Source organism: Dipodomys spectabilis, unplaced genomic scaffold, assembly GCF_019054845.1.
Source record: "Dipodomys spectabilis isolate Male_0828 unplaced genomic scaffold, ASM1905484v1 ptg000137l, whole genome shotgun sequence".
Lineage (NCBI taxonomy): Eukaryota > Metazoa > Chordata > Mammalia > Rodentia > Heteromyidae > Dipodomys > Dipodomys spectabilis.
In genome coordinates this window covers 6,597,482-6,625,426 of record NW_024870814.1, presented here as the reverse complement: position 1 = coordinate 6,625,426, position 27,945 = coordinate 6,597,482, and the positions used below count along the sequence as shown (strand labels likewise).

Here is a 27,945-nt window from a genome sequence, read left to right as displayed (position 1 = left end):
CCTAGGAGGAGAACATAAAAACAAGAGGCCGGTTTAAAAAGAGGAAAAATATTTAATCCATTCAAAAAAAATCCATACACATCAAGAAATACAGGAAATAATCTACTATAATAGACATGAGCATGTTATGTACTCTTATTCCTGGAATCCCAGAGCTCAGTGTATACAACAAATTACCTGATCTCTGATACAGCTATTCAGAAATAAATTATAGCCATCTGTAAGAGTTCTGTCTGCTGAGGCTGAAGCAGAGCTCCACTGAAAGGAAAAAAGAGCATCAGTTTGCAAAGCTGAGAAAGAACAGCTGGGGTCGCCCAGGAACAAACCAGTCCGGCTCCTGTGATGTTCTCCTGAAAACCGGGTTGGCCCAGGGGACCTACCAGTCAGTCCATGTTCAGCTATAGCTTCAGCATCTTATTTACCATTCTCAGCCAAAACCCCTGGGAACAAAGCCCTGAACACCACCTTCAAGCCCCCTGCTGGTTGGTTTCATCATTATCCCGCCTCTTCCAAATCTGTAAGAAAGGAAAACAGACATCAATGAGCTGGTAAGCTATTCTGTCAACAGATGACTAAGGAATACCTATCCTGTGCCAGGCGAATTACAACCTGCAACCATATTGACATGCCTGCTATATATCCTGAAAATAATAATTCACACCCTCCCCGAACATTCCTTTCCATCTCATTTTCATTTTTCCACTCATTCTCTCCACATTCCAAACTCCACTTCTAAAATTAGGTTATGTAGTGAGCCCACGCTTATCATACATGAGATCCTAAGTTCACTCCCCAGCACTCAAAACAAAACAAAACAAAACAAAATGTAGCCAAGTCTACAAGCTTAGAGGAAGTCACTAAGAAGAGTTAGCTCTAGAACAAACATACCTCTCTTGCAAAGCTATGCCTTTTGTTAGTCCCAACCCTCCTTCCTCTATCACAATCTATAACAGTCACACAATGAAACTCAGTCCCAGCACGGCACTGATGGCTCATGCCTATAATCCTAGCTACTCAGGAGGCTGAGATCTGAGGATCTCGGTTCAAAGTCAGCCTAGGCAGAAATGTCCGTGAGACTTTTATCTCCAATTAACCACCAGAAAACTGGAAGTAGTGCTGTGGCTAAAGAGGCAGAGCACTAACCTTGAGCTGAAGAGTGCAAGGACAGCATCCAGGCCCAAAGTTCAAGACCCATGACTGACCAAACAAACAAAAAATCAGTCCCCAGGCCCTCAATCCAATGTAGAAGGTGACAGTCAATATGACATGGTTAGCAGTGCAAATAGGCATGGAGAAAGTACAAGGGTCACAAAGAAGAATGCTGACTAACTCTGCCTTGGAGAGCGCTTCAGCTGCTGAAGAGCAGCTCTGATTCATCCTCCTTGACACCAAACCACACATTTCTGCAAAACTCATCTGGGCAAAACAGAGCCATCTTTGCTCTTCCCAGATTGTTATGCTTTCCTACATTTCTCTTTTGAAACTGTGTGTGTGTGTGTGTGTGTGTGTGTGTGTGTGTGTGTGTGTGTGTGTGTGTGTGTGTGTGTGTGTGTGTGTGTGTGTGTGTGTGTGTGTGTGTGTGTGTGTGTGTGTGTGTGTGTGTGTGTGTGTGTGTGTGTGTGTGTGTGTGTGTGAAACTCATCTGGGCAAAACAGAGCCATCTTTGCTCTTCCCAGATTTTGTGTGTGTGTGTAAATAATCTGACACCCCCGTCCTGCCACAGTCTTCAGGATATCCTAACAGGCGCCTAAGCTTCAACAAAGGCTCTATCTCACACCCACCTGAATGTATGCCTCCGACAGTGTGATCATCTGAGGCAGGATGTCAGTCACCTGGAGGTCTTGTAACTCGTACCATTTGCCAGTCCCCTACAGAAAATATGGAAGGCTGAGTTAGTCTCTTCCCTAAAACCAAAACAACGTACAGAAGGAAGGGATCAGTTAGAAAAAAATGAGAACAAGCAACTACGTATCAATCAACCAGAGCCGTAACAAATGATATGCCCATTAGCCCATTAGATGAGTCAGTTAAGAGAACTTGGTATGTCAGCCATAGAAACCTCAATCCCTATTAAGGAATCTTTGAAGTACAATGGAGTCTCAAATACTTCTGCATTTTATCTTTGAAGGAAAATTTAGGTAGACAACAAGAGGAGAAATTTTTTTTTTCTTTTTGCCATCCTGGGGCTTGAACTCAGCACTGTCCCTGAGCTTCCTTTGCTCAAGGCTAGCATTCTACCACTTGAGCCACAGCACTACTTCCAGCCTTTTCTATTTATGTGGTGCTAAGGAATCAAACCTGGGGCTTCATGCATGCTAGGCAGGCAAACTACCACTGAGCTACCTTCTCAGCTTGAAAAGAAATTTGCAAATTTTCCTCAGATGCTTCCTTCCTGTCCAGAAATGGCTGGCTTCAAAGTATATACTCTCCTTCTCCATACCTCCCATCTCAGATAACAGCAACAATACAGTCAAATAAAAGTTGTTAGGTGCCAGTGGCTCGTGCCTGTGAGTCCAACTACTCAAGAGGCTGATTGAGATTCAAGGTCTGAAGTCAACAACCCAGGCAGGAAAATACATGTGACTCTTACTCCAATTACCCACCAAAAAGCTGGAAACGGAGCTCAAGTAGTAAAAGTGCCAGCCTTGAGCAAAAGAGCCAAGGAACAGTGCCTAAGCCCTGAGTTCAAGCCCCAGTACTGGCACAAAAACCAAGAACCATAACAAAGAACCAAAATGTCTTATTCTATCTCAAATAATCTAATGCAGTCTCTAACCTTGATGCTGATTAACATTTAAAGCCAAGTAATTCTTTGCTGTGGAGGTTGTCTTATGCACTGCAGGATCTGTAGCGGCAACCCTGGCTTCTATTCCAGTTGAAAGTCAGTAATGTAATCAATGTAACTGGCTGGATGATTTCCAGGCATCAGGATTTTAGAAAGATCCCCAGTGTAAGCTACACAGGACATGGACACCAGAGGTAAGAACCTTCAGTGCATCTCAGAATCATGCCTGCTGGTAATAAAATATGGATGTGGAGTGAAGAGGCAATAAACTGACAACTGGAACACTAGGAATCCAGGAATACCACATCACCTCATGTGCAGTTGTGGAAAAGCTGCCTGTCACTTCTAAACAAGTTTGCTTCACCATCCCCTGTTGATTTGTTGGTTCTTCCATTACCTATGTGTTATAATCTCCTACAATAAATGCAGTTTCAAAAATAAAATTAAATAAAATAAATAAGACCCCCACTGTGTCCAATATGCAGTTAAAACTGAGAGCCACTGTCTTAAACTAATCATTGACAGCTCATTTACTTGCAGAGTCCCAAAGGTAGGGTGAGAAAGGGCAAACTGAAAGAAATGCCCTTTGAAACACCAAAGGTACAACAATCTTTTTTTTTTTTTTTGGTTGGTCATGGGACCTGAACTCTGGGCCTGAGCACTGTCCCTCAGCTCTTCAGCTCAAGGCTAACGCTCTACCACTTGACCCACAGTGCCACTTCCGGCTTTTTCTGTTTATATGGTGCTGAGGAATCGAACCCAGGGCCTCATGCATGCAAGGCAAGCACTCTACCACTGAGCCATCTTCCCAGCCTGAACAACACTCATTTTTGCCACTTACATGGTGGAGCACATGGATCCGGTAGGAGCCCTCAGAGGGCTTGCCGTCATGCACGATGTTGGCAATGAGGTCATAGGTGGTATTCTTGTGAACAGCTTGTACTTCTTCAGACAGGTATTCTCTCAGATCCACGTTTCTGGTGAAGATGAAAATAAAGCCAGAGCAATGCTGTGAAGTTGAGGAAACTGTCCTATACAAATGGATCATGAAGTTCTGATCCCTGTTTTAAGACACAAATGGATCATGAAGTTCTGATCCCTGTTTTAAGACCCTAGCCTGTCTGGAGGCACAGCTTAAGTGGCGGAGTACCAGCAGTGAGCAAGTAAGCCAAGCAGGAACATGAAGTCCTGAGTTCAAACTCTGGTACCAGTAAACAAGAACAACAAAACCATAAAACAAGGTAGAATTATATTTGTCCTACCCCACTGCATCAATGCTTCTGCCCCACACCAAAGAACACATTTCCTACTCAGGGAACGAAAGAGAAGGTAACAAAGAATATTGTTCCTAAGCAAACATCCATTTATTGGAAAGCATCCTTCCAATAAAAATCCCAACTAAATAATTCCCAATTTCATCAGTCCAAAATGAACAAAGGAACAAATATATATGAAAAGAGATCTGCAAGGGTAACATTGTCCAAAAGGAAATGTACTCGTTACCTGACTTGCGAAACAATAACCCTTCTGTACAATACCTTAATAACACTAAAACTATATTTTTAAAAAGAAAAGCAAGTCGGGCATCAGTGGCTCACATCTGTAACTCTAGCTACTCAGGAGGCTGAGATCTGAGGATTGCAGTTCAAAGCCAGCCCAGGCAGGAAAGTCCATGAGACTCTTATCTCCAATAAATCACTCAGAAGACAGAAAGTGGCGCTGTGGCTCAAGTGGTAGAGCGCTAGCCTTAAGCTGAAGAGCTGAGGGACAGCGCCCAGGCCAAGTACACGACAGACCAAAAAAAAAGAAAGAAAGAAAAGAAAAGCAGAGCTGGGAATGTGGCTTCTTGGTAGAGTGTTTGCCTAGCATGCATAAAGCCCTGGGTTCAATTCCTCAGTACCACATAAACAGAAAACGCCAGAAGTGGTGTTGTAGCTCAAGTGGTAGAGTGCTAGCCTTGAGCAACAGAAGCTCAGGGACTGAGCCTAGGACCTGAGTTCAACCCTCAGGACTGGGACAAAAAAAGAAAAAAAGAAGTAAAGTATATTGAAACTCACGTGATAGGGAAGTTGACAATAGTTGGATTCTTCTCCACAAAGAAGTTGTTCTTAGTGAATCTCTTAATACAAAAGATTAGATATGGAGGCAGTTTGGTGAGTTGGAAGCGCTTCAAAAAATTCTCTTTGTAAGTCTTATATTCCTAGAGAGAGAAAAGAAGATTACCAAATTAGTGCTAGAGATCAGTAGGCACAAGATCAGGTATAAGCTGTTTGCTTTTCAAACATCATTTTGCCTATACCTACACTTCTGGTCCCAGAAACCACAAGAGGTTAACATTACAAGTTGGCTGAGGTTGATTAAAGTATCTCAATATAGGCTGTGTTTCAGCCATCATATGATCAGACTTTTAGCCATAGTTATGCTTCTACATAAACGTGGCAAATGCAAAATGGGATTTGTTAAAAGCTGAATTAAAGCCTTGCAGGAATTTCTTTATGTTTTTCAATAGTGAGAGAGAGAGATCTTTCATCAAGTGAAGTAAGGTCAGGTCTGGCCAGCACCATATTGGCCACATGGTGGATTGTAGGATCAGGCATCGTCTTCATGCAGAGTGCAGGAAGCTCCCCACTCCATCACCTGCCTCCCAGGTAATGTGCTTGTCCAGACCCCTGGAGGCAGGGGCAGGCAATTGGCTGACAGATTACCAAATCTATCAGTCCAGTGCCTGGGACTGGTAATTTCCTGAGGATCTGCTCCCTGCGCCAACTTATTTAGGCCCGGACCAGCCTAACCGCCAGAAGATGCCACGTGTGTCTCTGTGATCATGTCCTGTGTCCTGGCTCATCTCCAGTCATCATGGCATCCCAATTCAGCTCTCCATTGGAGCTGAATTGGCTTGTTGGTTTTTGCTATTTCTTTCCTCTTTAGCATGTTTTACTGTGTTATGTGTATTTGCGCGCTGCAGGCCTTTGTAACAACTGGCGGCCTGCAGCCTGTTAACTGTGTAATAAAGACTCCAGTATTCTATATTTTAAAATGTGGCTTCTGGGATGATTCACCTTACAATACAAGTATATTTCAGCACAGGTGGCTATCAACTTTCTACCAGTCCCAACACTTGTGCTACATGTGGGGCGTAGATCAGAAGTAAAGTGCTGCTAGCCTCCATGAGGCCAGCCGTTCTTTTTTTAAATTTTTTTCTGTTGGTTGTGGGGCCTGAACTCTGGGCCTGGGTGATGTCCTTCAGATCTTCAGCTCAAGGCTAGTGCTCTACTAGTTGAGCCACAGCGCCACTTCCAGCCTTTTCTGCATATGTGGTGCTGAGGAATTGAACCCAGGGCCTCAGGCGTGCAAGGCAAGCACTCTCCCACTGAGCCACCTTCCCAGCCTGAGGCCAGCAGTTCTATCCCTAGCACCACACAGACAAGAAGTTCTCAAGGCCTGTGGTTCAAGTATAATCTGACAGGAACATTTCCTGAGGCCTCACTGATCCCCAAGAAGGAAGGTGAAAAGCCAGGGAATTTGGCTCTTTTAGACCACAAGGTCTAAAAGCTGATGAACACAAATTGGTTTTCTAACACAAACTCCTATTCTTACTAAAAAGTAAAAGTGTGAAAAACTGGGCCAGGTACTTGTGGCTCATACCTATAATCCTAGCTACTTGGAAGGCTAAGATCTGAGGATCATGGTTCAAAGCAGCCCAGGCAGGAAAGTACATGAAACTGTTATCTCCAACTAACCATCAAAAAGCCAGAACTAAGCCCGGTGCTGGTGGCTCAAGCCTGTAATCCTAGCTACTCAGGAGGCTGAGATCTGAGGATCTCCGTTCAAAGCCAGCCCGGGCAGGAAAGTCAGTGAGACTTATCTCCAATAAACCACCAGAAAATGGGAAGTGGCTCTGAAGCTCAAGTGATAGAGCACTCGCCTTGAGCTGAAGAGCTGAAGGACAGCGCTCAGGCCCAGAGTTCAAGCCTCACGACCAACAACAACAACAAAAAGCCAGAAGTTGCCTTGTGGTAGAGGACTAGCCTTGAGCAAAAGAGCTCAAGGTCAGCACCCGGGCCCAGAGTTCAATCCCCGCGACCAACCAAGTAAAAACAAGACTAAACATAATCAAGAAAGAAAATACCCATTATCCTGACCATGTAATTGTAACCCCTCTGTACAGTATGTTCTCAAATAAAATAAAATTTAAAAAAAAAAAAAAAAAAAAAAAGAAAGAAAATACCATTGAAAGCCCCTCTCTCTTGAGTGTCTATAGACCTTTCCAGGAATGTCCAAGTTTCCCAGGAAAATACTTTTATTCAAAATTAGAATACAGGGCTGGGAAGGTGGCTCAGTGGTAAAGTGCTTGCCTTGCATGCCAGAGGCCCTGGGTTCAATTCCTCAGCACCACATAAGCAAAAAGAAAAAAGCCGGAAGTGGCGCTGTGGCTCAAGTGGTAGAGCGCTAGCCTTGAGCTGAAGAGCTGAGGGACAGCGCCCAGGCCCAGAATTCAGGCCCAACAACTGGACCCCCCCCCAAAAAAAAATTAGAATACAAGCCAGGCGCCGGTGGCTCATGCCTATAATCCTAGCTACTCAGGAGGCTGAGACCTGAGGATTGTGGTTCAAAGCCATCCCGGGCAGGAAAGATTATGAGACTTTTATCTCCAATAAACCCCCAGAAAACTGAAAGTGGTGCTATGGCTCAAGTGGTAGAGCGCTAGCCTTGAGCTGAAGAGCTGAGGGACAGTGCCCAGGCCCAGAGTTCAAGCCCCACTACTGGAAAAAAAAAAATTAGAATACAAATTTTGTCATAGGGAAAAATACCTGCAATCCAAGCATTTGGAGGCTGAGGCAAAGGATCATGTGCTGGACACCAGCTTGAGCTACATAATGAGTATAAGGCCATCATGGTTACATAGAAAGATGCTTTCTTTTTTTTTTTTGTCAGTCATGGGGCTTGAACTCTGGGCCTGGGCACTATCCCTCATCTCTTCAGCTCAAGGTGAGTGCTCTACGACTTGAGCCACAGCAACATTTCCGGTTTTGTGGTGGTTTATTGGAGATTACACTCCCACAGACTTTCCTGCCTGGGCTGGCTTTGCACCATGATCCTCTGATCTCAGCCTCCTGAGTAGCTAGGATTACAGGCGTAAGCCACCGGAGCCTGGTTTAGAAAAATGCTTACTACCACCCCCCCATACATACACATCCCACAAAAAAAACTCAAAATGTCAAAATTGAGAAAAGTAAAGTTAGAATATGCATACTTAAAACCAATTTATAGGATGACCTTATAAAATATCAAGTAGAAAGGTCCACCTTCCAGGGCTGGGAAGGTGGCTCAGTGGTAGAGTGCTTGCCTTGCATGCATGAGACCCTGGGTTTGATTCCTCAGCACCACATAAACAGAAAAAGCCGGAAGTGGCACTGTGGCTCAACTGGTAAAGCACTAGCCTTGAGCTGAAGAGCTGAGGGACAGTCCCTAGGCCCAGAGGTCAGGCCCCATGACCAACAACAACAACAAAAAAAAGGTCCACTCCCAGCATTAAAACTAGTGAAAACTATTAAAAAGCTTTAAAGCAAATGAAGAAACATTACAAAAATGTTTTAATGATTCTTCTAAAATGCTACTAAATCTAGTAAGTTGGTAAGAAAAACAAAAGTCTAAGGTATTTGAATGAGGACTGTCCCTTCTAGATCCTACTACTCTTTTTTTTTTTAATTGGTTGTAGAGCTTGAACTCAAGGCCTGGGTGCTATCCCTGAGCTCTTTTGCTCAAGGTGGCACTCTACCACTTTGAGCCACAGCATGCACCCCTAATAGGACTTAAACTCAAGGTCTTACGTTCATGCTTGGCGCGGCTGGCACTCATCACTTGAGCCACAGCTCTACGTGTGTGTGTGTGTGCACGTGCGTGCATGTGTGTGTGTGTGTGTGTGTGTTTAATCAGTTGTAAGGCTTGAACTTGGTCTGGGCATCTGAACCACAGCTCCACTTCTGGTTTTCTGGTGGTTAATTGGAGGTATGAGTCTCACAGACTTTTCTTCCTGGGATGGCTCTGAACCACAATCCTCAGATCTCAGCCTCCTGAGTAGCTAGGATTTACAGGAGTGAGCCACTGGTGCTTTTTAGAGGGACAGCCAAGAACAAGGGGCTCTGCATTCAATAGTCCCCATAATATTCTCCCATGAGGGATAGGATGTCAGCATATCTAATATTGTTCCCAGCTACTTGTTGCTAAGGCTAAATTACAGGTGAGTACTCAAAATACATGAGCAAAAATGAGAGAAACAGAAATGAAAATTAAACAGTTGGAGGATTCTCTACTCTATGAACACACACACAATAATGTAATAAAGACTGGAAGAATAACATATAACAACTGTATATATATATATATATATATATATATATATATATATATATATGGGCTGGTGATGTAACTCAATGGCAGTACACGTGCTTATCATGTATAAATCCCTGGGTTCAATTCCCAGAACCACCAAAAAAAAAAATCTAAAAACCAGACATGTGGTTTTATATGTTTATATGATTTTATATGTAACAGACATACAGAAAACCATCAAAAACAGTAGAAAAATGGATATAGGTTGTAGCTCAGGAGTAGAATACTAGCATACACAGACCCAAGGTTCTATCTACATTTAAAAAAAAAAAGAAAAAGAAAAGAAAAGACAAAAAGAAAAAGCAGTAAAAAAAAAAAGGATATTCTTTCTAGATTCAAGGGCATAATTTGTAGGACAGACTATAAATTAACCTCAATAAATCTGAAGGGACAGAAATTACAATCAAATTTTGGTAACTTATAAATACGTGGATATGAAAACATACACCTAAACATTTTCTACTCAACTATGACAAGTTCAATATCCAGCATCACAAAAAAAGCATAAAGAAAATTTTAAAAAGAAACAAGTCAAGGGAACAAAGTTAAGTGCTAGGAGGGAAGATGTGTATGGACTACCTTCTCAGTGATGCCGTTGAACTTGGCCAGGATGTTGAAGAGTGGCACCTGGGGGATAATGAGCTGCTCCTTTTCATCCTTGTAGAGTGGGGCAGTAGGAAGGTCCAGCGTCAGGTACATGAAGGTGGACTCCACCATTGTCTCCTGGTACTCATCATTATGGAGCAGCTGCTCTTTTTCTTCTGCTGGCTAGAAATAAGTGAGAAGAAAAGAAGTAAGGAATGTGAGCAGCAAAGGAAGAACACATAAAGAGAAATGTTTTGTTAATGGACAGTTTCCCTTCACTTGATGGGGATGAACAGAGACACCCAGGGCCAGATAATCTCATGTGCAGCAGTATCGTATCAGTTTGAGGACTGATGGCTTTCCAACTTCTGAGGGGCTTTGCTTATATACCAGACTATCTACAAAGTTCTCAGACTAGAGAAACAAAAACACCAGCACCACTCAGTGGCCAGACCACTTCAATCAGCAGACAATACCAACCACTAACTCCCAAGATTAGAGGGCGCTGCCATATCACAGCCCTGATGGACTGCCACTTGACAAGGTGCTCAGCGGAATCTCTTCAGGGACACACAGCTTGTCAGTTTTCTTTTTTTTTTTTTTTGTCGGTCGTGGGGCTTGAACTCTGGGCCTGGGCACTGTCCCTCAGCTCTTCAGCTCAAGGCGAGCGCTCTACCACTTGAGCTACAGCACCACTTCCGGTTTTCTGGTGGTTTATTGGAGACCGGAGTCTCACAGTCTCTCCTGCCCGGGCTGGCTTTGAAACGCGATCCTCAGATCTCAGCCTCCTGAGTAGCTAGGATTACAGGCGTGAGCCACCAGCGGCCCGGCTTAGCTTGTCAGTTTTCTAAGTATCTTCTCTCCTCCCCACTGAACTTCCACAGGCAACATAATCAGCTCAAGATCTGTTTTAATCCACTTACCAAATCAGGGTGGGGGAGCTTTTTAGTGAAGATCCGCATGGACCCCTGGAAAACATCAGTCACAATAGCTGCCAAACAGAAAGCAAGATACCAGAAAGCATGTCAAAACACACTCCCAACTTCAAAAGTTAAAAAATAAACCAGTATTTCTAGTTTAAACCCAAAGCTCTTCTTAAACATGCAACTTTTCTCTATGTAACATATCCCACCACGGTTCCTTTATGATTATCTACATAAATGTAAGTCTTTCCCACAAAACCTCCTTTGGACCTTCAACATTGGGCCTGTCCCATAAAAGAAAAAGTATATCTGAAATGAATCAGTGATTTATGGAGCCTGGAGATACAAGAATTCACAAGCAAAACAAGGCACATCCAAGGAACTTCCCATACCCATTATTGCCTACAAAGGGACCCAAAAAGGAAGATGACTAAGAGACCACAATAGAACAAAAGCAGTGAGAGAAAGCATAACCAGGTGCTAGCAACCTGTAAAAGTGTGCACAACCTCAAGGGTGAGCACAGGCTAAAGACACCAGTAGATTGCATGGTCATCAGGTAATAGTAGAGTCCTTCCAATGCACTAACACTTGCACTGTAAGGACTCTAGAGGTCTACAACTTGTGCCCAGACCCTCAGTTTGAAACTGGGTCAGGCTGGATATGGTGGTACACACCTATAATCAGGAAGCAGAGAACTATGGAGGATTATGACTTGAGATCAGCCCAGGTAAAAATTAGCTAGAGAATGTGTCTCAGTGGTAGAGTGCTTGCCTTGTATGCATGAAGCCCTGCCACATATATAGAACAAGCCTGAAGTTGTGCTGTGGCTCAAGTGGTAGAGCGCTAGCCCTACCCAGGGACAGTGCCCAGGCCTGAGTTCAAGCTCCAGGACTGGCCAAAAAAAAAAAAAAAAAAAAAAATTAGCTAGATTCCATCTCAATTAACAACCCAGGTGTGATGTCTCATGCCTGTAATTCATTACTCATGAGGCTTAGGTAGGAGGATCATGGTCCAAGGCTGGTGCCAAGCAATAAATACAAGATTTTATCTAAAATAATTAAAAGTGAATCAGAGTTGGGGAATGGTTCAAGAGCACTTGCTTTGCAAGCATGAGACCCTCAGTTCGAAGCCCAGTGTGGCAAAAAAAAAAAAAACTGGGTCAGGATTTCTAGGACACAAACTACTTACTATTTTTTAAATTTACTTTAATTTTTTTTTTTTATTCTGGTCATGGGGCCTGAACTCTGGGCCTGGATGCTGTCCCTCAGCTCTTCAGCTCAAGGCTAGCGCTCTACCACTTAAGCCACAGCCCCACTTCGGCTTTTTTCTTTTTGCTTATGTGGTGCTGAGGAATCGAACCCAGGGTCTCTTGCATGCAAGGCAAGCGCTCTACCACTGAGCCACCTTCCCAGCCCGTATTTTAATTATTTACACCTACTTAATTCACTCTACTGCTGAGCCATGCTTTCAGCCCTTTTTTGCACTGGTTGTTTTTGAGATAGAAATTTACTTCCTGTCCAGGTGCATTCCTGGATGGTGATGACTAGTTTTGCTTCCCACCATAGCAAGGATAACAGGTGTGAGCCACCACACCTGACTTCTTTCCTTTCAGTTCAAAGAAAACTCTGGAACTTCTCTGCTCCAGCTGGCCTGGACACATAATCCTCCCCATTTTCAGCCTCCCATGTAGCTAAGATTATGGGCATATACCACAACAACCAGCTACAGGTTAAGAAGGAGTCTCATGTAACCCTAGACTGTCCTCAAACTTCAATTCTCTGGTCTCAGCCTCCCAAGTAGGTAACATTACAGGCATAAGCTACCAGCTCCTGACTCTTATTCTTATATTTTTAATTACAGTACTAGTTGTGCATATTTAGAGTATACAATTTGATTATTTCAATTCATATATACAATATATAATGATCAGATCAGAGTAACTGGCATACCCATCACTTGTATTGGGAAGAATCAAAATTCTCTCTATTTTAAAATACAAATATTGCTTCCAACCATATTTATCCTACTTGCTACAGAACAGTAGGGTTACTCCTCAGGTCCAACTGTACATGTTAACCATCCTGTCTACTCCCTATTTCCCCCACCCCCATCTCTAGTAACCACTATTCTACTCGATGAGATAAACCTCTTTGGCATCCATATGAGCAACAGTATATATAATATTTGTCTTTCTGTGCCTGACATTTCAATTAATGTAACATCTCAAAAGTATTTCTGGTTATTGAAAGAGAATCAGTCATGGTAGCATACATTTATAATCCTAGCACTTGGGAGGCAGAAACAAAGAGGATCACGAGTTTATGAGTTCTTAGCCTTAGTACAGTAAGTTCTAGGATAGCCTGGATATCTAAATGACATCCTGTACAGTAAAATTACACACACCACACACCATGCTCTTAACAAAATATAAGGAGAAGGGCCTATTTAGGAAGACATTTTACTGCATATATGTAATAGATACTAACTAACCTCCATACCCAAATATAAACAGCTAAAAACAAAAGGATGGGAAGTTGCAACATTTTTCAAAAGGAAGCAAAGAAAAAGAGCTCCTTTTTCTAAGCATGACTTACTCTTCTTTTTCTTCTTTGTGCCCCCCAGAGCTGAGTGCAGAGCATTCAGAAACCAAGACAGGAAGTCAACTCCATCCCCTGGGAGAAAAAAATGAAGCCTGATGAAGTTGGGAGGCACGAGAAAAACCCAAACCAAGTACTGCTGGCCCCACTCCAGTCACGGCTCTTCCTCTTCCTCTCGTTTCTACCTGATTATGGTCAAGTTCTTTTCTCCCTAAACACTCTGATCCATGGAAGGGCTTTCAATGATCATTTATAGCTCATACCTGTATCTCCATACCCAGTAATGAAAAATAAATGGCCAGGCACTGGTGGTTCACACCCGTAATCCCAGCTACTCAGGAGGCTGAGCTTTGAGGACTGAGGTTCAAAGCCAGTCTGGGCAGGAATGTCCATGAGACTCATCTCCAATTAACTGTCAGAAAACTGGAAGTGGGGCTGGGAAGGTGGCTCAGTGGTAGAGTGCTTGCCTTGCATGCATGAGGCCCTGGGTTCGATTCCTCAGCACCACATAAGCAGAAAAGAAAAAGCCGGAAGTGGCGCTGTGGCTCAAGTGGTAGAGTGCTAGCCATGAGCTGAAGAGCTGAGGGACAGCGCCCAGGCCCAGAGTTCAGGCCCCACAACCGGACCCAAAAAAAAAAAAAAAAAACTGGAAGTGGTGCTGTGGCTGAAAGTGGTAGAGCACTAGTTTTGAGCAAGAGAGCTCAGGGACAGAGCCCAGGCCCTGAGTTCAAGCTCCATGACCAACAAAAAGGAAAAAGAAAAAGAAATTAATTAAGATCTTATAATAACTACTTCTCTAGAGTAAGCGCCAACTTCCTTCTCTTTTCCAGCAAGGGAACTTTCCTAGTGCTAATATTGAAAAAGCATACGACAGGTATCTACAACTTGGAGTTCTGGAACAACACTATGGATAATAATTCTGACCCATGAAAATACTGACTAATGATCCTATCAACTCAGGCATTTCTGGGATCACAATTACTTCCTTACCAAATATTTCTTTCTTTGTTTTGGTCAGTTGTGGGGCTAGAACTCTAGGCCTGGGCGCTGTCCCTCAGCAATCCAGCTCAAGGCTAGTGCTCTACCACTTTAGCCACAGTGCCACTTCCACCCTTTTCTATTTATGTGATGCTGAGGAATCAAACCCAGGGCTTCAATAATGGGAGGCAAGCACTCTACCACTGAGCCACCTTCCCAGCCTCCCAAATATTTCTTTATTAAGTGACTACATGTTTCACAATACTGTGACAGTTATACTTAGTTAAGGTCACAAACACATTTTAATCTTCACAATGGTAATCATCATCATCTACAAAGTTTATGAATTCTAAGAACTTTAACACTATTTCTTCGAAATCAGGTGTTATGTACTTTTGTTTTGCTTAGTATCAGCTGTTCCCTCTTTCTCTCTCATTTCCTCCCTCCCTCCCATCACCACCCTTGAGTTTCTTAGTTCATTTTCATCAATGTCCAGTGCAGTTGCGGGGCCCCTCTGTTGTATTTTTTCACCCGCTTTCCACTGATTCTGTGCTGTACTCCCAACTTCCCTAAGATGTGCTTTTAATTACTTCCTTTTTGCTCATTTAAAAGCTCAAACTCAAAGATATGCACGTGGTTGTCTTCTTCCTCTTTTTTTTTTTTTTTTCCCCAGTGCTGGAGTTTGAACTCAGGGTCTGGGTTCTGTTCCTGAGCCTCTCTGTGCTCAAGGCTAGGGCTCTACCACTTGAACAACAGCACCACTTCCAGCTATGTGGTACTAAGGAATTGAACCCAGGGCTTCATATACTCTACCACATTCTCTTCTTAACTTAATTTCCCTAATCCTAAAGGCCTCTGACCACCCATAAAATGATCTTCTTTCTCCTCACATAGAATGCTTTTATGTGACAAAAAATGATCTTAGCCAAAGAGATCCTGGAAAAGAAAAATCATGTCTCCTGCTATAGCAGCTCCAAAACCTAGCACAAATGCATGTTAAAGAATCTGATATGGGGGCTGGGAAGGTGGCTCAGTGGTAGAGCGCTTGCCTTGCATGCATGAGGCCCTGGGTTCGATTCCTCAGCACCACATAAGCAAAAAGAAAAAAAAAGCCAGAAGTGGTGCTGTGGCTCAAGTGGTAGAGCGCTAGCCTTTAGCTGAAGAGCTGAGGAACAGCGCCCAAGCCCAGAGTTAAGGCCCCATGACCGGACCCAAAAAAAAAAAGAATCTGATATGGATCTTGCCCATGTAATTGTAACCCCTCTGTACAGTATTTTCACAAAAAAAAAAAAAAAAAAGGATCTGATATGGGTGTTAATAGATACCATATAAAATCTAATACCAAGAGATAATGTCCACTTCACTCATAAAGCAATGCCAAATGAGGCTCAAAGAAATGAGAATAATCAAAATGGTTCATCTGAATATCTTTAGTGTAAGGTTTAAGATATGACAGAGGCCTAATAAGGGATGAGCCTTTCCCAATCTCTCAGTTTTCTCCTAAGGGGTGAAGTTCATTTTGCCCAACAAGACAGCTGGAATTTCTTGGGACTCTGAGCAGGGCTCACTGATTACAGACAAGGAATCAAACCACATGCAGTCAACACTCACTTCTTGCTATGAACAAAATCCACTATAGTGGAAATAAATGTGTTCATCAAACTAGTTTTGTTGTCTTCAAGCCAGAAAAACAGATTTGTTCCTTACCTTGCTTGGTAATCTGAAAAGTCTTCTTGCTACAAAGGACAACAGCTTGAAGCATCTCATGGGGAGAGACATGTGCCTTGAAATTTCGTGGGTTCCAGAGCTTTCTCATCAGTTCTCCAAAACGCTGAACCAATAAGAACATGATATCCCCCGGAGGACGCTTGATGTTCTTATAATTGTCTTCTTCCAGGAAGTAGTTGCGGAGAGGAGGAACATTTGACAGAGCCTAGAAATCAAACACTCTGGTTAATCCAAGCCATTCTGCCGGGCCACTTGGAGACAGGCTGTTCTAGCTAACATCCTTCTGGTAGAATCTTCTGATGAACCTGGGAAAGCCTTGAAGAGCAGAAGTAAGCAGGCCCTTAGCAAATCCTTCCCAGAAGTGGCACTGTGATCTCGTCTTGAGCAAAAGAAGCTCAGGGACAGCGCCCAGGCCCAGAGATCAAGCCCCAGGACCAGCCCCCCCCCCCAAAAAAAAAATTTTTTTAAAGAAAGAAAAACAGGTGTTCAAACACCTAGCCACTCATAAACTTATTAGTACTTTCCTTTTTTACTCTATGCCTGTGACATTAAAATTCAATAAAGACCAGAAATACAAACATTCTCTTTATTGTCTCTTTTGATTGGAGTAGAAAAATCTACCTAGGGAACAAAAGTTCCAAATCTTTAAACTACACTAAAATAATGTAAAAATTACCTTAATACAATTTGATGGTTGTGGGGCTGGGAAGGTGGCTCAGTGGTAAAGTGCTTGCCTTGCATGCATGAGGCCCTGGGTTCGATTCCTCAGCATCACATAAGCAAAAAGAAAAAAGCCAAAGTGGCACTGTGGCTCAAGTGGTAGAGCGCTGGCCTTGAGCTGAAGAGCTGAGGGACAGCGCCCAAGCCCAGAGTTCAGGCCCCACGATCAGACCCAAAAAAAAAAAAATTTGATGGTTGTATATAAAAGTAAACACACATACTCTGATATGATAGAAAAGGTCAAGGTTTATAAGAACAAAAATAAAACTGACCTCATTAAGCAAAAAGATAAAGCTTCAGGAGAAAAGAAAAAAAAAAAGCATATATTCATTAATCTCAGGTAATAGAACAGGATGGAAAGACCACAGAATTAAAATATGTAAGTAGGGCCCGGTGCTGGTAGCTCACACCTTTAACCCTAGCTACTCAGGAGGCTGAGATTGAGGATCGTGGTTCAAAGCCAGCCTGGGCAGGCAAGTCCAGGAGACTCTTATCTCCAATTAATCACCAGAAAACCAGAAGTGGTACTGTGGGTCAATCGATAGAGCACTTGCCTTGAGCTGAAGAGTTCAGGGACAGTGCCAAGGCCCAGAGTTTAAGCCCCATAACTGACAAAAAAAAAAAAAATGTGAGAAGGAAAGAAAGGAAGGAAGAAAGAAAGGAGGGAAGGAGGGAGGAAGGGAAAGAGGAAGGAAGGAAGGAAGGAAGGAAGGAAGGAAGGAAGGAAGGAAGGAAGGAAGGAAGGAAGGAAGGAAGGAAGGAAGGACAGACAATAAAGGGTTTCTGCTACTTAGAGTTAATCCAGGATATCTCTGGGGAAGACAACTCAGGTCACCATAATTAAAAAGGGGAACAAACTTATCAAAATCAGCTAAAGGAACAAGAACCTCCTGCTGGGGGGAGGGAAGAGTTGGGGAGGTGGGGAGGGAAGGGATGGCAGGGGGAAAACAAAGGAGGAGGTAACAATGCCTGATAGGAAATGTTCTCATTACCTTACTCATGTAACTGTAACCCCTCTGTAACCCCTCTGTAGCTTTACAATAAAAAATATATACAAAAAAAAAGAACCTCCTGCTTACAGAATAATTACTAAACAGGAGAGTAACTTTCAAGAAGAGAAAGAGCATGGCTGATTCTCAGTTATCTTCCTTGTCGAGAGAGGCTGCTCTTTGGCATTGACAACAAATATAGTTAACCATCAATAGAAAGACATTAGCAGACCTCCAGAGAACTGCCAAGTCCCTTCAATTCTATTTTAGTAGAAATATCATCAGAAGGTTTGTTCATGTAGCTATTCTTACACATAAAGAGACTCTTATGGGAACTAGAATTCACCAAGACTAACTGCACTATCCATGTCCAAATCTTACCTATATAAGAATAGTTTGCAAAGTCAAGAAAGGCTATAGCCTTTCTCTATAGAAAAAAAACATGAAACGTCTCCACCTTAGAATTTAAGTTCTCCAGGAACAAGGGATCATACTAAAAGAGTACAACGAATCGTTTTTTTTTTTTTTTTTGGGTCCGGTTGTGGGGCCTGAACTCTGGGCCTGGGCGCTGTCCCTCAGCTCTTCAGCTCAAGGCTAGCGCTCTACCACTTGAGCCACAGCGCCACTTCCAGCTTTTATTCTTTTTGCTTATGTGGTGCTGAGGAATCGAACCCAGGGCCTCATGCATGCAAGGCAAGCGCTCTACCACTGAGCCAACTTCCCAGCCCTACACCGAATCTTTTTACCCAAGGTTTTATAGCAAAAATACAATGCAAAACAAGTTTAAGTATCAGATCACAAAAGGTACAAACTGGCACAATTGGTTTTCTGTCTAGAGCCACAATTTACCCTGAAATGAGGTACTTTCTGTATTTAAGTTCCAAGACTGAGGTAGTGTCATTAGAGTGATAGCAAATGGTAAAGGTCAACATTAGTTAAATTTTAGTTAATTTATCTATGAATCAGGAAATGGCTAAATGAGGCTCCCACACGACAAATTACATATATACATACACACACTTAGAAAAAAGTTGCCGGACGCTGGTGGCTCACGCCTGTAATCCTAGCTACTCAGGAGGCTGAGATCTGAGGATCGCGGTTCAAAGCCAGCCCGGGCAGGAGAGACCGTGAGACTCCTATCTCCAATAAACCACCAGAAAACCGGAAGTGGCGCTGTAGCTCAAGTGGTAGAGCGCTCGCCTTGAGCTGAAGAGCTGAGGGACAGCGCCCAGGCCCAGAGTTTAAGCCCCACGACCGACAAAAAAAAAAAAAAAGAAAAAAGAAAAAAGTTGTACTACTATACAGTGTTAACTACCTAGAATAGTGCATTAGGGAATTAAAGGAATAAGTAATTATATTACAAAGTTTTCACTTTTTTTTTTTTTTTTTGGCCAGTCCTGGGGGCTTGAACTCAGGGCCTGGGCACTGTCCCTCAGCTTCTTTTTGTTCAAGGCTAGCACTCTACTACTTGAGACAAAGTGCCACTTCCAGCTGCTTTATGTTATACTAAGGAATCAAACCCAGGGCCTCATGTTAGGCATGCACTCTACCACTAACCCACATTCCCAGCCCTAAAGTTTTCACTTAATGTGTGCACTTTTCTCTCAATAAGCCTGTGTCCATGTTTGCAATTTTTTTTTTTGGGGGGGGGGGGGGGGAGCAGGCAGTGTCTTATTTATGTAGCCCAGGCTGGCCTTCAACCCTAGATCCTCCAGCTCCCACTTCTTGAACCAAGATAGGTTCTTATTTTTTTTGGGGGGGGGGGGGAGGGGCTCAGTGATGGGGCTTGAACTCTGGGCCTGGACCTGGTCCCTGAGCTCTTCAACTCAAGGTGAGCACTCTACCACTTGAGCCACAGCACCACTTCCGGCTTTTTTCTTTTTGCTTATGTGGTGCTAAGGAATCGAACCCAGGGCCTCAGGCATGCAAGGCAAGCACTCTACCACTGAGCCATCTTCCCAGCCCTTGTTTTTGTTTTTTAATCTTGGAAAAACATCTTGTATTTGAAAATAGAACTTTGTCTTTCTGCCTTTCCCATTTCAGGTTCCAAGCACAGAAGAGGACAGCTTGCACAAAAAACATCTACATTAAGAAAAACAGAAAAGAAAGGTTGATATGTTTCTTATTTGGCAGTGCCCTGCAACAGATTCTACCTCCAGTTTCTTTTTTCTTTTTTGGGGGGGAGGGGTCCGGTCATGGGGCCTGAACTCTGGGCCTGGGTGCTGTCCCTCAGCTCTTCAGCTCAAGGCTAGCACTCTACCACTTGAGCCACAGCGCCACTTCCAGCTTTTTTCTTTTTGCTTATGTGGTGCTGAGGAATCGAACCCAGGGCCTCATGCATGCAAGGCAAGCGCTCTACCACTGAGCTACCTTCCCAGCCCCTACCTCCAGTTTCTTGAAAACTACAAAATCCATAAGCCTAGAGACTGGAAAAAGTCACAGCATTTCTCCTTGACCAGAAAGATCCGTTCTGCTTGTCAAAGAACAATACTCAAGTAGAGATCACACCAGATCCAGTGTCTAGGATGGTCTGCTTGTACTCTACAAGAAGGCAGTTATTTCTGAGCCAATCTTCCTATTGCTTCTCAGTTACCGTGTTCTTATTTGATCTCACCTGAAGAACAGCATTGGCATAATCGTTAGCCTTTATGTTATTCAGTCCCACAATACCCGGCAGGTAGGTAGTACCATCATACGCCCTAGACAATTTGGCTTGCTTGTCCAAGTTTGCAATTTGTTGTTTTGTGAAAGTTGGTTTCAACACATACTACAAAGCAAAAGAAAATTCAAAATTATTTTACAGCTGTAAACAGAATTTAAAAGTTATGTCTAAGCTGGGTGCTAGTAGCTCACATCTATAATCCTAGCTACTCAGGAGGCTGAGATCTGAGGATTGCAGTTCAAAATTAGCCCAGGCAGGAAAGTCCGTGACACTCTTATCTCCAATTAACCACGAGAAAATTGGAAGCAGAGCTGTGGCTCAAAGTGGAGAGTGCTAGTTTTGAGCAAAAAAGCTCAGGGACAGTGCCCAGGCTCTGAGTTTAAGTGCCATGACTGACAAAACGAAACAAACAAAAAAAAAAATAATTAGAGATAAAGACCAAAATAACATGAGGTAGGTCTCCCACATTGCTAATCTTTGAGGAGTTCTCTACGTCTAAACACAATCACTGAATCTCAGGTCTTTCCTCAGACTTCCAGTCTGGTCAACTCCATAATCAATATCTATCAGATACCATGAGATTCTTAGTTCTCTAAGGGTAAGAGAAGCCTGAGTCTTGGGCAGAGTCACACCCTTAACAGCACCCTCAATAGTAGCTGGCTTAGGAAAGGAACAATTCTTCACCTCTGCACAAGACTGGGGTGGGGGGGCTCCAAGGAACAAGACCACAAGCTTCACAGTCACAGATTTATAAGGCCATATGTCTTGGGCTGGACAGAGGTCATCATGAACTTGTTTTGTAACCCTGAATTTATTTTAATTTCTCTCTTTGTCCAGTTTCTTCCCTGATATTAGGCAGGGCAGTTTCCTGGATATGTCAAAAACAATGTGTTGGGGCTGGGAAGGTGGCTCAGTGGTAGAGCGCTTGCCTTGCATGCATGAGGCCCTGGGTTCGATTCCTCAGCACCACATAAGCAAAAAGAAAAAAGCCAGAAGTGGTGCTGTGGCTCAAGTGGTAGAGCGCTAGCCTTGAGCTGAAGAGCTGAGGGACAGCACCCAGGCCCAGAGTTCAGGCCCTATGACCAGCCCCCCCCCAAAAAAAAAAGAATGTATTGCGGGGCGCTAGTGGCTCACACCTGTAATCCTAGCTACTTAGGAGGCTGAGATCTGAGAATCGTAGTTCGAAGCCAGTACAGACAGTGAAGTCCATGAAACTCTTATCTCCAATAAACTACTAAGAAAAGATTGGAAGGGTGCTGTGGCTTAAGTGGTAGAGTGCTAACCTTGAGCCAAAGAAGCTCTGAGATAGCACCCAGACTCCGAGTCCAAGCCCTAGGACTGGTACACATACACACAAAAAGAATGTGTCCCCAAAAAAGAAGGTGTCCCAAACTACCCCCTCTCAGATACATACCGTGATATCCTCCAGGGAGGAATCAATGATCTCATAGTTATCTGGAAGGCAATAAAACTTGAGGGTATGGAGATTGAGGAAGACATGGTGGCTGAATTGGACGCTGTGTATGTAGGCATGAGACTTCAAACCTCGGCCTGTATGGAAGGGCAAAAGGCTGTAAGAGAAGGTCTTAGAAAAAGCATAGATCAGATTTGTTTTTTCCTATGTACTAGAATGTGTTAAAAGCAGCAAAAGGGGGGAGGCTGGGAAGGGATGTGAAGGGTAAACAAAGGAGGAGGCTGCAATGGTTGGCTAAGAAATGTACGCATTATCCTGCCCATGTAACTGTAACTCCTCTGTACAGTATGTTCACAAATAAAATTAAATTAAATTTAAAAAAAAAAAAAAGCAGCAAAAATAAGCCATGTGTATAGCTCACGCCTATAATACTAGCTATTCAGGAGGATGAGATCTGAGGATTATGGTTTGAATTCTGCCAGTTCTGGAAGGAAAGTCCATGAGACTTACCAACTAACCACCAAAAGCCAGAAATGGAGCTGTGGTTCAAGTCGTATGGACTGGCCTTGAGCACAAAAGCTCAAGAACAGTGCCCATGCCTTGAGTTTAAGTCCCAAGAATAGCACACTCACACACAAAAAAGACATGCAGATAGTGCCCCAACAAGTTCATATTTTTAAAATATCCATCTTTACCTTGAAAGTATTTCCCACATACCAGACAGGCATAAGCATTGATATGAGAGAGGGAAATAGAACACAGCTTCTCAAAGTCAAAGTCCAGCACACTTCTGAAAGAACCAAAATAGCACAACAATAAAAATACAATTAATAGGGTAGGATATCTAAGAGGGTACCCAACTGAAGCAATGCTGGCTACATGTTTCACAAAATCACATAGCATCCTTCATAGAACAGTTCAAAAACCACATATAACCACAGCAAGTTTCTATCATTCCCCACCTCAACTTACCACACTTTACAGCAATGTCATGTCTACACTGAACACACAATGCCCATAACTCTCTGCCTCATTAGATGCAGCTCTTACTTACCATGAATTCTTCAAGAGTGGATTCAACTAACCCTGGATCAACATACTTGGGAAAATAAGTAACTGCATCCACACTAGGCTCATTTACTTTATTGTGTCATTAGTTCCTAACAGATACAGTATGACAAGTATTTATTTATTTATTTATTTATTGTGGTCCGGTCCTGGAGCCTGAACTCTGGGCCTGGGTGCTGTCCCTCAGCTCTTCAGCTCAAGGCTAGCGCTCTACCACTGGAGCCACAGCACCACTTCCGGCTTTTTTTTTTCTTTGTGCTTATGTGGTGCTGAGGAATCGAACCCAGGGCCTCATGCATGCAAGGCAAGCGCTCTACCACTGAGCCACCTTCCCAACCCTGACAAGTATTTATTTATATAGCATTAACACTGAATCCTAATTCAGTGAAAACCTAGAAATGACTTACAGTATATAGGAGGATGTATATGAGCTATATACAGATATTATCCTAGCTTAGAGAACTTGAGCATCCAAATTGGTCTTGGTACCAATCTCCCAAGTATACAAAGGGATAACCATATTTATAACCAGTCAAGGACTTTCTGTTATGGTCACTTTCTTAGGAGGCAAAGCTACAAGTAGAATTAAAGTAAAAAGACCCCACAATATCCTGGGGGTGAAAGGACATAAAAAGAGTGAATATAGCTGGATACCAGTAGCTCATACCTATAATTGTATCTACTCAGACAGTTGAGACCTGAGGATCATTGTTAAAAGCCAGTCCAAGCAGGAAATCCCATGAGACTTTTACTTCCAATTAATCACCAAAAAGCCAGAAGTGGATGTGTGGTTTAAATGGTGGACTCTTACTTCCAATTAACCACCAAAAAGCCAGAAGCAGATGTGGTTCAAATAGTAGAGTGCTAGACTTGAGTAAAAGAGCTCAAGGAAAGCTGGGCACTGGTGGCTCATACCTATAATCTTCAGGAGGCTGAGATCTGAGGATCACTGTTCAAAGCTAGCCAGGGCAGGAAAGTCTGTGAGACTCTTATCTCCAATAAACCACTAGAAAACCAGAAGTGGCGCTGTGGGCTCAAGTGGTAGAGTACTCGCCTTGAGCTGAAGAGCTTAGGGATAGCGCCCAAGCCCAGAGTTCAAGCCCCATGACTGACAAAAAAAAAGAAAAAAGAAAAAAGCTCAAGGACAGTACTCAGACCCATGACCAGGAGGGGAGAGGATAGGGAAAGCGAATACAACTTTTGATAAAAATAAGTATTTTTTTGTTCATAAAAATAAACTGGAGGGATGCTGGGCATGGGTGGCTCACACCTATAATCCTAGCTACAAAGGAAGCTGAGATCTGTGGATTGAGGTTCAAAGCCAGCCCGGGCAGGAAAGTCCATGAGACTCATATCTCCAATAAACTACTTAGAAAAAGCCAGAAGTGGTGCTGTGGCTCAAGTAGAGCACTAGCCTTGAGCACAAAGAAGCTCCTGGACAACACACAGCCCAAGAGTTCAAGCCTCAGGACCCACAAGAAATAAATAAATAAAAATAAACTGGAGCCAGGCACCAGTGGCTCATGCCTGTTATCCTAGCTGCTCAGGAGGCTGAGATCTGAAGATCACAGTTCAAAGCCAGTCTGGGCAAGAAAATCCATGAGACTCTTTTTTTTTTGGGGGGGGGGGGGTCCGGTCGTGGGGCCTGAACTCTGGGCCTGGGCGCTGTCCCTCAGCTCTTCAGCTCAAGGCTAGTGCTCTACCACTTGAGCCACAGCGCCACTTCCGGCTTTTTTCTTTTTGCTAATGTGGTGCTGAGGAATTGAACCCAGGGCCTCAGGCATGCAAGGCAAGCGCTCTACCACTGAGCCACCTTCCCAGTCCATCCATGAGACTCTTATCTCCAATAAACTACCAGAAAACCAGAAGTGGCTCTGTGGCTTAAGTGGTAGAGTGCTTGCCTTGAGCTGAAGAGCTGAGGGACAGCACCCAGGCCTAGAGTTCAAGCTCCATCACCAACAAAATAAACAAACAAAACTGGAAAAGAGTGGGATGGGTGATAATGTTGAAAGGGGTGACACTGATCAAGAGGCACTGCATTCATAAACTGCTGTTGAATGGCATTCCTTTGTACAACTACCTAAAGGAAAAAATATATACTTTAAAAATAAAAATAAATACAGGTGCCAGTGACTCACAGGCCAGCCCCAGAACCAGCACGCACACAAAAGAAAGTAAACATAACAAGAGAGCTGAGCATGATTGTACATACTTATAATCCTGTAATCACAGCATTCAAGAATCTATGGCAGGAGGATTTTGAGTTCAAGGCCTGTATGAGCTACATAGCAAGATCCTGTCTCAAAAAACATAAACATGGCAAGAAACATTTTCTCTGCAGTAAGCTTTAAAAGGAATCAAATTAGTGGATGTGTTGTTTAATGTACAATCCAAAAAACTTCCAACATAGATTACATTTTTCTTTTAGTACCCTCCAGCATCTCTATCACACTCACCTGTTAATGGTATCCAAGTATGGGCAGTGGCGGCTCCTCCGGTCTTCAGAATCAACACGGCCATTCTTTGCTAAAAGGAACACCATCATACATCAATTATCAACACACACACACACACACACAGAGAGAGAGAGAGAGAGAGAGAGAAAACCCCGATTAAAATAAGCTCAATCCTAAATTGAGCTCCTATTTTTCAGATGGCAAAAACAGCCCCTAAAAAAGCCCAGTAATGGGGACAGAAGGTGTAACTCACAAGGCCCTCGGTTAACACACTTTTTTGGGGGGTGCCAGTCCTGGGGCTGGGCACTGTCTTTGAGCTTTTGTACTCAAGGCCAGTGCTCTACCACTTAAGCCATAGCTCCACTTCTAGCTTTTGGGTGGTTAACTGGAGACAACAGTCTCATGAACTTTCCTGCCTGGGCTGGCTTGTAACTGAGATCCTCACCATCCTTAGTAGCTAGGATTACAGGTATGAGCCACTGGCACCAGGATACATAGTACAGATTTTTAATAGTGATAAATAAAAATTTCTATCTGTGGCTGGATGTGATGGTACACACCTATTATTGTAGTTTCTCAAGAGGCTAAGACTGGGAGGACCATGGTTGAAGGCCATCCTGGGCAAAAACCTTACAAGACCCCATCTCAATTAATAAAAAGCTGGACATGGAGGTACATGCCTGTCATCCCATGGATTTATAAAGAGTAGGATCGAGGTCTAGGACACCCAGAATAAAAAGTGAGAATCTATTAAAAATAAATAAATAAAAAGGGATGGTGGATGTGGTTCATCCACCTAGCAAGCACAAGGCCCTAATACTGACCCCAAAGAAGATCCTATTTTGGGGGCTGGGAAGGTGGCTCAGTGGTAGAGTGCTTGCCTTGTATGCATGAGGCCCTGGGTTCGATTCCTCAGCACCACATAAGCAGAAAAAGCCGGAAGTGGCGCTGTGGCTCAAGTGGTAGAACGCTAGCCTTGAGCTGAAGAGCTGAGGGACAGTGCCCAGGTCCAGAGTTCAGGCCCCCACGACCGACCAAAAAATAAAAAAGAATAAAATAAAATAAAGTGGCCTCTCAACACCTTAAAAAAAAAAAAAAAAAAAAAAAAAGAAGATCCTATTTTGGGGAGGAGAGAGGGGAGGAAGAGTTCAGTGATAGAACAGTCCACAAACTAGGAGACTAACATACATGTTTACAACACATCAATCAATAAGCTTCATTATCACATAAAGGAATCCAAAGAAACATTAAAAATACCATGAAACACATCACAAGCAGTAGGATAAACTGTATATCCTCAAATCTACCACTGCTAAAGAACTGAGTAGGATCTGATATTTTACCAAACTATTTGCAAACTAAGAAGTTGGGTGGAGGCTAGTAGAACGCATGCTGCTATTTGGTCTAAAACAAAAGGTAAGATTATTGCAGGGATAGCAGTTGCCAGACTATATAGCACTGGGTCCGTTACCAAACGGGATTATGAAAACAATACATTCCACATGATGGGTCTCATTACTCAAGGACACCCTAAGGGAATCGGAATCTTTTACAAAAGCTAGGGCACCTGCCTCTTTCCTTCCCTAGATAGAAGACACCACCTCAGTCTAACAAGGCTGTTCACCACACCCACCACCTTGACCAGACAGTGCCAGAGCCAAAGGCAATCAGCCTCTGGCCACACCCTAGGGCAAAACTCTGGAGAGACCACTGAATTGCGGGGGGGGGGGGGGGGGGGGGAGAAGGTGGAGATGCTAATGTGGATTATAACGACGGTAGTTACTTTCAACACCGGGGCTGAGGTCACCACGAAGTCCACCCGCTCACCCCCGCCCCGCTCTTCCCGCCTCCGGGCAAGGAAATGAAAGCTCTCTTTTTGAAGGCTGTGAAGGTGGAAGTTGCGCCCGGCCCCGGCCCCGCGCACCTCGCACCTCCCGCTCGGGCTCCGAGTCCTCGTCGGCCTCGCGCTCGCGCTTCACCCGCACGGGCGGGACGGCCGCGGGCGGCAGCTGCGGCGCCTCGCGCGCGCTCGCCGGCTTGACCTCGCGCTTCACGCGCACCGGGCTGCCCCGGGAGCCTGCCGCCTCGGGCTCCCGCTCCCGGTCTCGCTCCCGCTTGACCCGACTCGAGCTGCCCCGCGACTCGGACTCGCGCTTCCCGCGGGCGGAACCACGAGACTCCCGCTTGGATCGGCCGGACATCGCCACTATTACCGGAGGACTGAGCGCAGGCGCCGGGCACGCTGGAGCGCGCGGCCCGCGGCCAATCCGGAGAAGAGCAGGTCAACGCAAAGCTCGCTACGAGTCGCCGAGAAGGACAAACCTAGCTGCTGAAACCCTGTGTGGAGTAGGTGCGTTGCTTTGGGCCGTTCCTGGGCCTACCGCCTCAATACCCGTAGTTTCTTCCCCGATTAAAGAGATCAATGCCTTTGACTAGTTAGTTTTCTGGATAAAGGAAACTGTCATGCCACTCCAGATTTTTAAAGACACTCAGTGTTGTCTCCTCCACACCTGAAGACTGATGACCTTGCACAGGAAAAGGAGGCAATATCCTCAAATTATCTCCTTCATGCTTTTAATCCCAGTTTAGAGGGTTATTGGTATCAGGAAAATGCAAAGGCCCTACCGGGGCGCACTTTACACATGA

General features: G+C 43.9%; 1 protein-coding gene across 1 annotated transcript; it reads right to left on the bottom strand.

Annotated features, from left to right (window-relative positions):
• Positions 1–32: 32 nt before the first annotated feature.
• Usp39 (ubiquitin specific peptidase 39) lies at positions 33–27,540 on the bottom strand. The gene is made up of 13 exons (XM_042690475.1): positions 27,224–27,540; positions 25,300–25,369; positions 22,471–22,565; positions 21,776–21,912; positions 20,314–20,466; positions 15,970–16,195; positions 13,282–13,359; positions 10,687–10,754; positions 9,758–9,946; positions 4,843–4,985; positions 3,627–3,762; positions 1,782–1,868; positions 33–515 (listed from the first exon to the last, which is right to left on the bottom strand). Exons 1-13 carry the CDS (start codon positions 27,498–27,500, stop codon positions 468–470), a joined length of 1,707 nt encoding a protein of 568 aa, XP_042546409.1. The 5' UTR covers positions 27,501–27,540; the 3' UTR covers positions 33–467.
• Positions 27,541–27,945: the final 405 nt, after the last annotated feature.